The sequence below is a fragment of the Diadema antillarum genome, unplaced genomic scaffold, assembly GCF_040938485.1.
Source record: "Diadema antillarum isolate AM-2024a unplaced genomic scaffold, OU_Dant_1.0 scf00000064, whole genome shotgun sequence".
Lineage (NCBI taxonomy): Eukaryota > Metazoa > Echinodermata > Echinoidea > Diadematoida > Diadematidae > Diadema > Diadema antillarum.
The window spans coordinates 772,837-785,945 of record NW_027270953.1 but is presented as its reverse complement, the minus strand read 5'-3'; the positions used below and the strand labels follow the sequence as shown (position 1 = coordinate 785,945).

At 39.9% G+C, this 13,109-nt stretch overlaps 1 protein-coding gene across 1 annotated transcript in view; it reads left to right on the top strand.

The window, feature by feature from the left end:
• LOC139716373 (probable phospholipid-transporting ATPase IM) overlaps positions 1 to 12,648 on the top strand; it is a 100,957-nt gene extending 88,309 nt beyond the window's left edge. Inside the window, exons 14-25 of the mRNA XM_071627920.1 lie at positions 87 to 252; positions 1,074 to 1,153; positions 2,019 to 2,240; positions 2,781 to 2,878; positions 4,187 to 4,325; positions 5,323 to 5,616; positions 7,532 to 7,715; positions 8,693 to 8,916; positions 9,493 to 9,576; positions 10,086 to 10,227; positions 10,869 to 10,972; positions 11,464 to 12,648. Coding sequence (XP_071484021.1) covers positions 87 to 252; positions 1,074 to 1,153; positions 2,019 to 2,240; positions 2,781 to 2,878; positions 4,187 to 4,325; positions 5,323 to 5,616; positions 7,532 to 7,715; positions 8,693 to 8,916; positions 9,493 to 9,576; positions 10,086 to 10,227; positions 10,869 to 10,972; positions 11,464 to 12,096 — 2,370 coding nt within the window. The 3' untranslated portion in view covers positions 12,097 to 12,648. The remainder of the gene's footprint in view (positions 1 to 86; positions 253 to 1,073; positions 1,154 to 2,018; positions 2,241 to 2,780; positions 2,879 to 4,186; positions 4,326 to 5,322; positions 5,617 to 7,531; positions 7,716 to 8,692; positions 8,917 to 9,492; positions 9,577 to 10,085; positions 10,228 to 10,868; positions 10,973 to 11,463) is intronic.
• Positions 12,649 to 13,109: the final 461 nt, after the last annotated feature.

Here is a 13,109-nt window from a genome sequence, read left to right as displayed (position 1 = left end):
AAATTAAATCGTCCTCAACGGCCGAAAAAATTGAAATGAAATGTATAAAATCATTCCATCTGCTCTAAACGTCATCCCCAAATCAGGACACACCCCTGGTGGACTTCTCAGCCAATAAGATGTGTGACCCTGGCTTTAGGTTCTACGACCAGAGCCTGCTGGACTCGGTACAGTTTGGCGACAGAACAAGCCTGCTATTCTTCCGTCTACTCTCCCTCTGCCATACTGTGATGGTGGAGCAGGATGAACAAGGTACCTTGTCAGCCAAACACTCCTTAAAGACCCTTGCAATATTCCCTACTTTCCCATTCATGCCATCCAATATAATATTATTCCGGAAAAAAAAAAGTAAATCGTAAATAGGCGCTGTATTCAACTCGGCTTCGTCTCATTGAATAGTGCGCCTCATCTTTCACCAAGTGCGAAATCTCATTCCATGGCACGAGTAAAGACCATACACTATTTGTTTTATACAACACCTCGAACATCAACAGATGTGGTCCACACAGATTCTGGAATTCAGCACAGAAATCGCAACCATTTCCCGTGAAAGACGAATAAGTAGCCGCACAGTCACCGTATACGTATGTACGTACTCAGAGCCAATCGGTTGAAATGAGTGACAAAAGTTCGCACTTGTAAGCGTGCTTGTAATTGTTGAGTGCGCGTGGCAAATGTTTATTTATTGTGACATCAGAGCCATGCGATGGAACAAAACCTTTGAGTCAATCGTGAGTTTAACATGGGTGTCAATGGAAATGGGTGACGTCAGCCATGCGCTATCCATTTTTGCTCAAACAAAATTGCACAGCTGACAGCCACAGCGTGCGATAGAACTTTTAACTACATGTCACGTGATGGGCAATCGACCAATTGGATAGCTACATTCTTTTTAGGTGTTGTATAATGTGCTCTAAGCTCAGAAAGTCACAATGGGGATGGGGCAAGAAAGGGGGATGGGGAGGCTTCTATGTTTGTGACTGAATAGGCCTGCCATTGTAAGTGATTACTGGTTTTTCAATGTGATTTATTTTTAGATCCATTTTGTAATTACGTCCTTTTCTCTTTTTCAGGCAACCTAGCCTACCAGGCACAGTCTCCTGATGAGGCAGCATTAGTCGGAGCAGCCAGAAATTTTGGCTATGTCTTCAAGGTATTGTTTATTGATCTTCATGACTATTACAGAGTGACAATAAATAACTTCATGCAAATATTATTTGCTGATGGTGTGAATTCCTATACGTTCTTGCCCCATTAATTCTTGAATGTACTTCCATTTTGTATAAAACATTATAACATGTTGTATGAGATGCATTCTGCCACCATGACTGACCCCTCTTGTTCATTGTAGAAGTTGTTTCCCATAATACTGACACAGCAAGCAATGAACAAGTTTGTTTATGCTCAAAATATTCATAGCATAGCCACTCATATATTCTATAGTTTTGAGTAACCTTTATTAATATGTCTCACTTTTGTTTACTGCATTACTATGCTAAGATCCCACAGGTAATTAGTTTAGAAGTATTGACTGCTTCGAGTGACATGGATAAAATATTTGCCCAGAGATGATTTCTCAACAGTGCTATGCCCCCGGACAAAGTCGTGGAGCTTAGCATACCAGAAAGAAAGCAGTTGATATTTTGTTTTGTATACCCCGTCCCACTTTATTTAAGATATTTTTTTTCTAGATTAAAGCCTTGAAAATAAAGTCAACATTTTATGGGTCAGAGAAATCATGGAAAATATCATTTCACAATGCATATTAGATACATGCACAAGGTACTGTCACAATGAGCAAGAATGCACAATTATAGATACACATGCAAGATAGACTTACATGCATCTTAAAAAAAAAAAAAAACACTATATGACTGCTAGGCAGCACAGTGAAAAATATTGACTGCACCTCTGACCAATCAGAATCAAGGATTCATTAAAGGAGGTATATAATTCTACATTGTAGACCATCTGTCCCAAATATTAACTGGTCATTTTCTCATTTGCTCTTTGGACAGTCGAGAACACCAACCACCATCACACTGAATGCACTGGGACGGGATGAAGTGTATGAGCTGCTGCATATTTTGGACTTCAACAACGTCCGGAAGCGAATGTCGGTCATCGTCAAGCAAAACAACAAGATCAAGCTATTCTGCAAGGGAGCCGACACGGTGATCTACGAGAGACTTAGCGGCTCCAGTGATAATGTGAAGGATATCACAGCAGAACATTTGAATGTGAGTCACATGCAAACTTGCCTCTTGCTTGGTCTTCTCATGTAGAGCTGGGCCCCGTTTTATCAAAAGATAAAATCGATTTTAAATTTCCTTACTACACAGGCTGCCATAGACTTACAGTTGAAATCAACTACATTGTATATAATCAATTTTAACTCTTCATAGAAAAGGGCCCTGGTCATTATACTTTCGATCATATTCTTTGTAGAGCACCAGAGTAATGATGTCACAGTCTTTTGCTGTACAAATAATAAACAGGATATCCTTGCACAAGGCAGTGTGTAGGAGCCGGGTATGAGCATAGTTTTAGCAACCATGGTTTTCACAGATTGTCTGGCCATGGAAGGATGATAGAACCAGTTTTCATGGTGTTAAATGACTATGCTATCACACTGCTGTACTTTGTGGAGGGGTGGAGCCACTATAATGTACCACATGTACCAGTTTATGTATGAATGACTGTGTGTGTGTATCTGTGTGTTTGTCTGTTTGATAAAGTGTCTGATGACATGTATCATATCACTTGTGTCCCCTGCCCAGGATTTTGCCAACGAAGGTCTCCGGACGCTCTGTCTAGCGATGAAGGAGCTGGATGAGTACACCTACCTTGAGTGGAGAAAGAAGCACCATGATGCCTCGTAAGCAGCCGTCTCCGGTTCCGTGGCATTTACTCCTGAGACAATTGCTCCCGTGAAATATCTGCACCCTAAGCGAAACATACTGTAAAACGAAAAATTTTCACATGCATTTTAATTTCGCGAATTTCGCGAGCGCCATAATTCGCGAAATTAAAATGCATGCGAAAGTTTTTGTCTACACTACATGCATTGAACGCCAGTGGCAATTCGCGAAAATTTCATGCCGCGAAAAAGGCTGTCAGCTCCAATTCGCGAAAATTTCATGCCGCGAATATATCATGTTTTACAGTAAATTCTACCCACAAACATAACCCCAACCATAATCAGATTTACAATCGTATCTTGTACATTTTATAGTATTGGAAGTATCTTTTTACTGTAAAGAGAAGACTTGAAGTCCTCTATATATAATGTAGTGGATATTCATGCAGTTTTAAAGTGACTGTATACTTTCCAGGCAAATCACTCGGTTTATGATGGTATCACAAGTCTACACAATGCAACCTAGTATTCTCTCATACCAGAAATGATCTTCACGTATCGAGACAATTACTCCCCATGGAAATTATTATACCCCCCGCTAAATACTAGTACTTGTTGGTGATAGGATTAAGGTAAAGATTAGGGTTAGAGTTAGCAGGTTAGAATTTGGGTTATGTTCAAGATTAGGTTCAGGAATAGGACTAGAGTCAGGGTCACGGGAAGGGTTTGGGTTAATTGTCCTGGGGGTGTTTTATAAAGCTGCTCTTAAAGGGTGTGTACAGTTCTGGTCAAGGTGAAGATTTAGCTTTTAACATTTTGTGAGATATTCAGAAACCACTCTATGAGATGTCAAAGAGCATGCAATTCTAAGGGGTATCAAAAGTTTATTCGATGAAAATTGGTTTTCAAATGGCTGAGATATCCAAAAACAAGGTTAAACAAAGAGATACTAATAAAGTTGGGGCATGTCGCCTTTTATTATTAGCCCTTTTTTTGGATATCTCAGCCATTTGAAAACCAATTTTCATCAAATAAACGTTGAATCCGTCTTAAACTTACATGCTCTTTCATATTTCATAAGAGGCTTTTCATTATCTCACTTAGGAATGTTCAAAACATGAATCCTTACCTCAACCAGTACTGTACAGTCCCTTTAAAGTTATGAACGACTCTCGAGAAACAACTGGTGATCAGTAATAATTCAGCACAAGAACTGATTAACAGTCGTTCTTAAGTCGTTTGTAACTTTAAGAACAGCTTTATGAAACACCCCCAGGGGGTAAGTGACCTATATCAATTTTCATGACTCAAACATGGAACCCACAGGACTGCCCTGGTAGACCGCGAGGCCAAGCTGGATGCTGTCTATGAGGAGATCGAGCAAGACTTAGTCCTCCTGGGAGCCACAGCCATTGAAGATAAGCTGCAGGATGGAGTGCCACAAACTATCGAGAACCTCCACAAGGTATGTCTAGCTCTGTCTCTCAGCTCGGCATTGTAGGCAAACCAGGCCACCATGTCATAGGCAATAACAATTAATGCTTGTGTGTATTGTGCAGTGCGTAATAATCTAGAAGACTCTCTGTGTGCTTTGCAAAACTTCCTAGACATCAGGGGGAAAAAATGGTTTGGAAAGATTTTGCAATTTGCTGAAAAAAAAAACTGTCTTCAGCAATAATTAGTTACAATTCAACAGTTTCTATGACAACCGCCTTTCAGCAACCAATCAGATGTGAGTATTGGTGTCATTACCATGGTTACTGCAATTGTAGCAACTCATCATAAACCCCTTTATGAAATGGGCACCCAATGGCAAAAAGCATAATAATTCAGTGAGAGAGGTGCAAGTGAATGCTTGGTAGATGCATGCTTGATAAGAGATTGTATGGTCATAAGACGTATATAATAAGAACCACAAAAATATTTATGATTTTTTTTTGCTTGTTTGCTTTCAATTTATTTGATTTCAATTTATTTCGTTTATCTCTTGAGAGGGATCTTTTCTGGAAAACGACTCTTGTTATCTATGGTCAATTTTTGGTAGTGGTGGTCGGCTGTGATAGTTTTAGTTATTGTTGGTTGTAGCTTTAATAGCTATGTTAGATATGGTTTCGATAGTTTTGGTTATAGTTGGTTGTAGCATTAGCGGGGAAACCAGTTTTCAGGTAAAAACCTGAATTAAGACTCTGGCATTATCAAAGTTCAAGCCCATTTTTGTACAAAGTACCATCATATACATATATTTCAGACCTTTTCTTTCATTCTAACTGGCATCCCAGATTTAGCTGTGGTAGAGGTGGTTGTGATAGCCATGGTTGTGATAGCCGTGATGGTGATGGGTCTCGGGGGTTTTATGACAAAAGTTGTGGTGGTGATGGTAATGGTCTTTTCAACGTGTTTTGACACAAGGAAGGAAGGCGAGTGATGGAGTTTAAAACTGTGACTCTCCCCTTTAATACCAGGCAAACATCAAACTGTGGGTGTTGACTGGAGACAAGCAGGAGACAGCCATCAACATCGGCTACTCCTGCAGGCTCCTGACGGAGGAACTCAACGAGATCTTCGTCATCTCGGCCCGGGAGAAGGACGAGGCTCGCCAGGAGCTGGAGGGGGCGCTGGTCAAGATGCGCGACGTGATGGGCATCAAGGACAAGGACCAGATGGGCGACGACGACGATGTCTCGATAAAGAGCAAGGACATGGATGAACTGGGAGATATCTATAGCTTTGCTATGGTGGTCACTGGAGCAGCTTTGGTAAATATTATTCTTGACTTGGTGACAGGCTGGATCTAGTGCATAAAGTATAATAAAGCATATAAAATGACACCTAAAAAATCATATACAATGTATCTATTAAAATCAATCCTTCTGATATGGTTAAACCAACAAAAGGAGTACTAATGTACCCAATTTTATTTCATATCTGCAAACTCAAACACACTTTGTGTTTGACATTGGAAAAAGGTTTGCAAAATTATATAAATTTTCCAAAGAAGTTGCTTTGAGAGTACTGCCAAAGATTTTTATCAATATTTTCAAGCATTGACTTCCCCCATAATCATACACTGTTGCAGTAACACTCTCTCCCCATTTACTTGAAATGCACCAAGGAAGATGTATGAGTCTATGTTGATCTCAGCTGATGTTTTTCTGTGATTCCAATGCAGTAACTCAGAATAATTCATGATAATTTGTTTATCATCTCCTTCAATGTTCATAACTTCAGCTCCCCCCGCCCCAGTGCTTAACCCCTGACCTCTACATGACATCATCTCACTATTAAAGGTCCTGTTTACCTTTAGGAGCAGTGATTTAATATATTTATGCCTCCGCCAACGAAGTGGCCGGAGGCATTATGTTTTCGGGTCGTCCGTACGTCCGTCCCGTTTTGTTTTTGTCGATATCTCAAGAACCGTGTGGTGGTTTTACATCAAACTTGGTATGAGGGTATATCCTGGGGGGATAATACTTTGTTTGGATTTTAGGGTCACGGGGTCAAAGGTCAAAGGTCACAGGTTATTTTGTGAAAAAAGGGTTGAAAATTATGTTTTTCTCCATATCTCGCAAATGGTTCAAGGGATCTTCATGGAACTTAGTATATATGCTTGTTCCAATGGGTAGTGATTATCTAGGGAAGTTGGGGGTCATGGTTCAAAGGTCAGGGGTCAAAGGTCAAGGTCAACTCCTCAAAATATCACTACTTTCCTTATATTTATGCAATGCCTGAAGTTTTTTTTTTTTTTTTTAACTTGATGTATGCATGTATTACCCAATATATATTCTGTGGGAAGTTTCTTGCCAAAAGGTCAAAGGTCAAAAGGTCAAAGGTCAAGTGAAAGTGCTGAATTGCACTTTTTCCTCCATATCTCATGTTTTTCTCCATATCTCGCAAATGGTTCAAGGTATCATCATGAAACTTACATATTTATGCATGTTCAACCTAACAGTGATTCTCTTTGGAACTGTGAGGTCAAAGGTCAAAGGCCAGGTTTAGATAATGCTATTTTCCCATTTGATACTGAAATTATACTCTTTCTCAATACCTTGAAAATTACTCAATGCATAAACTTATAAAAGGGTCAAAAGTCAAGTAAAAATCATCAGTTCCCCAAATACCTGCACTCTGACATTTTAATCATTCATCAAATTGAACTTAGTTCTAGGAAAGTGAACATTCAGCTCATTTGTGTCAAACCTGTCATTTTAATATTTTTCCAATTGTGTGAAACTGTCATCACACATTGTCAAGACATTGTGCTATAGACCTACTAGGAGAACCATGCATTATGGCGGAGGCATATCAGTCGCCGTAGCGATATATCTAGTTTTTCAAAATGTCACATTTGATGCATATGTGTAGGTCAGTTGTGTCACAAAACATCCTACCATATAGGATTTTTGCAATAAAACCTAAAATTTACGGAGATATCACTATATTTTTTATTAAACCATAACTGTAGATGGTTTAGTCTGGAAACATTCTTATTATGACTATTGTTCACATTTTGTACATCTAACAATACTTAACATCCATTATACTGGTTCAAAATGTTACATTAGTTGTTTCTATATTTAACTCACATTTTAGAACTATTTTAAAGCGCTAATGCTGGGGTTTTGTTTCTATTGCAAATGGTAAATTATGCCTTTAATCCTCCCCCTCCCCCAGGCCCATCTCCTAGACCCTGAGGTCGAGCTGGAATTCCTGGAGGCGGCCTGCTACTGCAAGACGGTCATCTGCTGCCGCGTCACACCACTGCAGAAGGCCCAGGTCGTTGACCTGGTCAAGACCCACAGGGAAGCGGTCACTCTGTCCATTGGTGATGGGGCCAATGATGTCAGCATGATCAAAAGTGAGCAATAGTTCAAATACCAGCCAGAGGTCTTGCTGTCTGGAATACTGTATACGCCAAATATTTCGTGAGGTTTTTATTTGTGCGAATTTCGCGAGTCAGCTTCTATTCGCAAAATTATTGACTCTAGTACCGATATGAATGTGACGTACGCGTATACATTTCTCCGTTCAGTACAGGACTCCACGATCATGGATTTTACCACTCGCGAAATTGTCAGGAAGTCCCGATTCGCGAAAATTTAGACTCGCGAAATATATGGCGTATACAGGAGATAGTTCATAATACACAGATGGGTAAATACTGTAAAACACAATATTTCCGCCGCATGAGATTTTCACGAATTGGAGCCAATGGCCTTTTTCGCGGCATGAAATTTTCGCAAGTTGCCTCTAACATTCAATGCATACACTGTAGACAAGAACTTTCACATATATTTTAATTTCGCGAATCTTGGCTCTCGCGAAATTTGCAAAATTAAAATGCATACGAACATTCCTCGTTTTACAGTATTCTCCCCTCATTAATGCTGTAGAAGGAAGGAGCATGCTTTATCTGTGGATTAGATGCACTGTTGATAAAGAGCAGAAATTCTCAACATTTTTTTTTTTCTGTTTAAACCCAAGGCCCACTTTGGCACCTAGAATTTTTCTCAAGGCCCAGTTAGATTGCATACAAATCTGTTTCATTTTATTTTTGGGAGACACCTACGAGAGCTTTGCGGCCCACTGGTTGAGAAGCACGAATATAGAGGGCATCAAACTGTGCATTATAAAGGTCATGTTGAACCAAGCTTTGGAATGGAGAAAAATTTGCTGTGTTGATTATTTAGATAACAAAATAAATTGTATAACTTTGTCCAGCGCTTCATATATTTGTCATTGTCAGGTTCATCAATACTTCTAGACAAGAGATATATACGTTTTGAATCGTAAAATATTTCAACTCCATTTCTCTCCGTCTATCTCTTTTCCCAGCTGCCCACATTGGTGTAGGTATCAGTGGTCAGGAAGGGATGCAGGCCGTGCTAGCCAGCGACTTTTCCTTTGCTCAGTTCCGCTACCTGGAACGGCTACTCCTGGTCCACGGCCGATGGTCCTACTACCGCATGTGCAAGTTCCTGTCCTACTTCTTCTACAAAAACTTTGCCTTCACCGTCTGTCACTTCTGGTTTGCATTCTTCTGCGGCTACTCAGCCATGGTGAGACTGCACTTCAAATTGTTTTCATGGCTGAAATGAAAACATGAGATGTAACTTTGATATTGCTTTGCTCCATTATATGTCATTAGAATGTCTGCTTTGCTCCATTATATGTCATTAGAATGTCTGCATATTTCTTGAGATTTCTTATTGCAAAGTTGCAGATTTTCTCTTTTTTTTATCAATCACCTGAGTTTTTGTCTAATATATTCTAGATAGTTTTGTGGTGTAAATGTATCTCACATTTAGAATTCACGTTTCTGAAGAAGAAAAAAAAAATGATTTGGTGACACAGGAGAAGTTAACCATGGAACTCCCAAACAAGATGACTATAAAGTACTGGTATTTGTGTTTTCTAACATGGATAATTTATAGGTTAAGGTACACCAGTTTGAACTGGAACTTCTGGTAGGAATTGAACTTGAATGCTGAATATTTTTGCCAAAGAAATGTATGTTTTGATAATTCCAACATATGGAATAAATGCAGTCACCTGTCAGAATTCATTGTGTACTACACTGAGTTGAAATATGGACATGTCAATGGATTCTTTGGATGTCTGTCTTTTTCCTCCAGACTCTGTATGACCAGTGGTTCATTGCAGCCTACAACACTGTCTTCACCTCCCTGCCTGTCATATCGCTTGGCATGTTTGACCAGGTCAGTCCACTGGTCACTCCCAGTGATCTGACCACTGATGATACCTCACCAGTTCTCTGTATGTTGATGGAACCTCTGTAAACCCACAGCCAGCCAAAGTGGCTCCTTAACAACATTCTGTTTAATACCAGAATGCTACAAAACAGATCATCTGTGTGTAATATGTATTCTGTATTTTGTTTCATTGTACTATTTACTTCATGATTCAATTTCTCCTTTGTAATTCTTCTCCATTACAAGATGCTTAGTGTTTAGAAACTTTAGTAATAAGCACTTTATAAATCATATTTATTATTTTTATCATTCTCTGTTTTGAGGTGAATCAAGATGGAATCAAGAATTTGAAACTATTTTATATATATTTTACAAACTGCAATATCATTTGATCTTCAAATTTTTAAAAGCTGTTGTTCTGATATAGATTTTATTGTATTGTTTGATGAGGGAGATTTTGGAAAAAGTAAGAAAAATGTGAATAATTGGTCTAAACTGTTCTTTGTGTCTTCCAGGATGTCAATGATGCAATGAGTGTCAAATTCCCTGCCCTTTATAAACCTGGTCAGAAGAATCTCTTCTTCAACTGGTTTGTCTTTCTTAAGAGCCTCCTTCAGGGTGTGTTAACATCCCTCACACTCTTCTTCATTCCTTATGGTGAGTCTGCTCCTCCCCTTATCATCTCTTGGCATCTATGCAAATTTTCTGTCAAATGATGAATTATGGAGGCAATCCACAGGTAGTAATTAAAGTGAAGCTAAGACTGGGTGTAGATGGATGCTCCAATCGAAGTTCATGTTGTGAGTGTAGTTATTCAAGTTGATTTGGATATATTAATCACCTTGTGTTCCCATTAAGCCAAATAGCTGTAAGAGTACCAGAAGTGTAAAGTCTTTGCGCAATATGACACAGTTACATTGTAGGCCAACATATGTACTGAGCCAAACCTGAGGTTTCTTTTTTTATGTAGCTGATGGTGGATGTGGGTAGACTGATGTATCACCATGATGACATTTTGTCACGCCAGCACAAGTATCTCGAGCTTGATACAGCACCTACCGGTAGCCAGTTAAGGTCACTCAAATTTGAAATATGTGATTCAAATTTCAAATATGTGATTAAATTGTCATTGTGATTCTGATAGTTTAACTAACAACCTTTTCCAGAAGGTACTACTCCTCAATGATGTTGATTGATTGAGGTAGCATCGGTAACCAATGGATTCCAGTCTTAATGTGTGTATTTTTCAAGAGGTCATTTCTTCACCCTCTCCCGTCTCCCTACCCCCTTGTGTGTAGGTGCCTTCAGGGAGAATTTGTCCCCAATGGGGCAGACCATCGATTCTCAGTTCCTCTTTGGATGTGTTGTTGCCACCATCCTTGTGCACATCGTCAACTTCAAGGTAAGCTGATGATTGCAATGAGTTCATCAATACTATTGATACTTTCTCAGTGTTGCCAGACTGTACTACTCTTAGCCTGAGCTAGACATTCTGCAGTTATGTTGTACACCTTTTAATATGTTGGTGTCAAGTGTGTAGCAGGCTATGTAGGCCAAACGTGGAATCGTTTTTGAATCTGAGTGATCGTAAGTGGTATATTTTCCTTTTTGAATTTCTTTTGTTTCTTTTGTATTGTTGCAGTTATTCTGTTACTGCTAGTCTGTAATCAGTGCAGAATAGATTGAATCTTCTCCTCAAACCACATGTAATATGGCTTAGAGTGTGTTCAAGTTGGTATGTTGATCAAGCATTGTGCAGGAAGTATGTATCTCTTTTCCTCCAGTGTAAAAGTCAAATTGTAATTTGGAGTGTGAGATTTGATAGAGTATTCCATCTATTTTGCCATGATGTAGTGAACTGTAACTATTTGTGTGTCTGTGTCCGTTTGACAGATTGCTCTGGACACATCCTACTGGACAATATTCAGCCATCTGTGTATCTGGGGCAGTATTCTCCTCTACTGGCTCTATGCACTGCTCGTCTACGCTGAGCCCCTCTACGCCTTACTGAGGGCGACCTTTACCTATGTGGGTGTGACCTGGGTCATGTGTCGGCAGCCCACCTTCTGGTTCACCATGATCCTAGTCACCGTCATCCTCCTCTTCCCTGTCTTGGGCCGACGCTCCTTGATGATGGACATCTTTCCCACCCTCACTGACAGAGTTCGCCTCCTCCAACATAAAGAGTCTGAGGAGGCTCGTAAAGGGAAGGGCGTGGAGCTGCGCGTCATTCGCAAGCATGGCGGTGTTTCCCGCGCGGGCAGTGCAAGGCCGGGGTCGCGACTGGGCAGCGCCAAGTCACGACCCGGTTCGGTCCGTTCGGGCTATGCCTTCGCCCACCAGACCGGCTTCGGCGAGATGATCACGTCGGGACGGAGCTTGAGGGAGAAAGGGGACAGGCGAAATGGAGCCGCCTCAGGGGGTGTCAAGAAATCCAAGAGCAAGGAGACGGTTACCGAGGAAACCAAAGATGTACCAAAGGAGAACGGAGTAGACTCCACTGATACTGCTCCTATTGAGGTTTAGGAATGCCGGGGTCTATCATGCCTTATAATCAAAGAGTAAGGGACCACATATCATCTGTACATAGCAACATCAGATCTTTCTTTGATAGTTACTGACAAATTCGAGCCATTTCTACACATTTTAAAGAAAGAGTGTTTCAAAACTGCTTATTCAGCTAGTTATAGGTTGTGCAATTACTGCACCATACCCTCATTCCTTGCTTATATACATCCCTCTAGAAAAGTCTAACTGCAAGTCTAAATGCAAGTTCTTGTGCAAATTATGTGTAGAAATCATACATATATGTATAGCATCCTGCCCATGCTTAGGAGGGATCAACTAAAGAGGTTCCAAGATGTCGATTCACCATTTTAGCAAGTCTTCTTGGGTAGTACAGTGCAATGAAGTGTCACATTAGTGCATGATACAGTGTAGTTCACTCCACGAGTAGATCACATTTCCTTAGATTTAGCTCTGTCATGTTCTCAACATGTTTCTCTTTAATATCTCAACGATGCTCTAACCCTAATCCTAAACCCTCAACCCTCTTTTCCCTCTATCCCTCCCTCCTCAACCCCCCCCCCCAAAGAAAAAGACAAAAAAAGAACACATGTATACACACGATTACACTGCATCTTCTCAGATTGTCCTCAATTCCTCTCTAGACATGAAAAGCTGCTTCTTCTTTTAAAGAAAAAATGAATAAATACATAGAAAAATAATATTTGATCCTATGTGATGGCAGGTTGTAGTCGCTGTATTAGATTATTTTACAAGATATGATGCTATTTCTCGTGTGGAAGGCGTATTCAGTATAATGCATTTTTCACCCTACTTACACTAAGTCAAACAGTATTTACATTTGGATGTTTGTAAAATGTGTTCACAAATGTAAGTACTGACTGATTTAGCCAAATCAGAGTTGAATGAAGCAATGTCTTTGAGGGTATGGTACTTAAAAACATCATGGATAATCTGGTCAGGAAATTGGTTGACCTTGAATAAACACAGCACATTTTGAGTGCTAATGCACC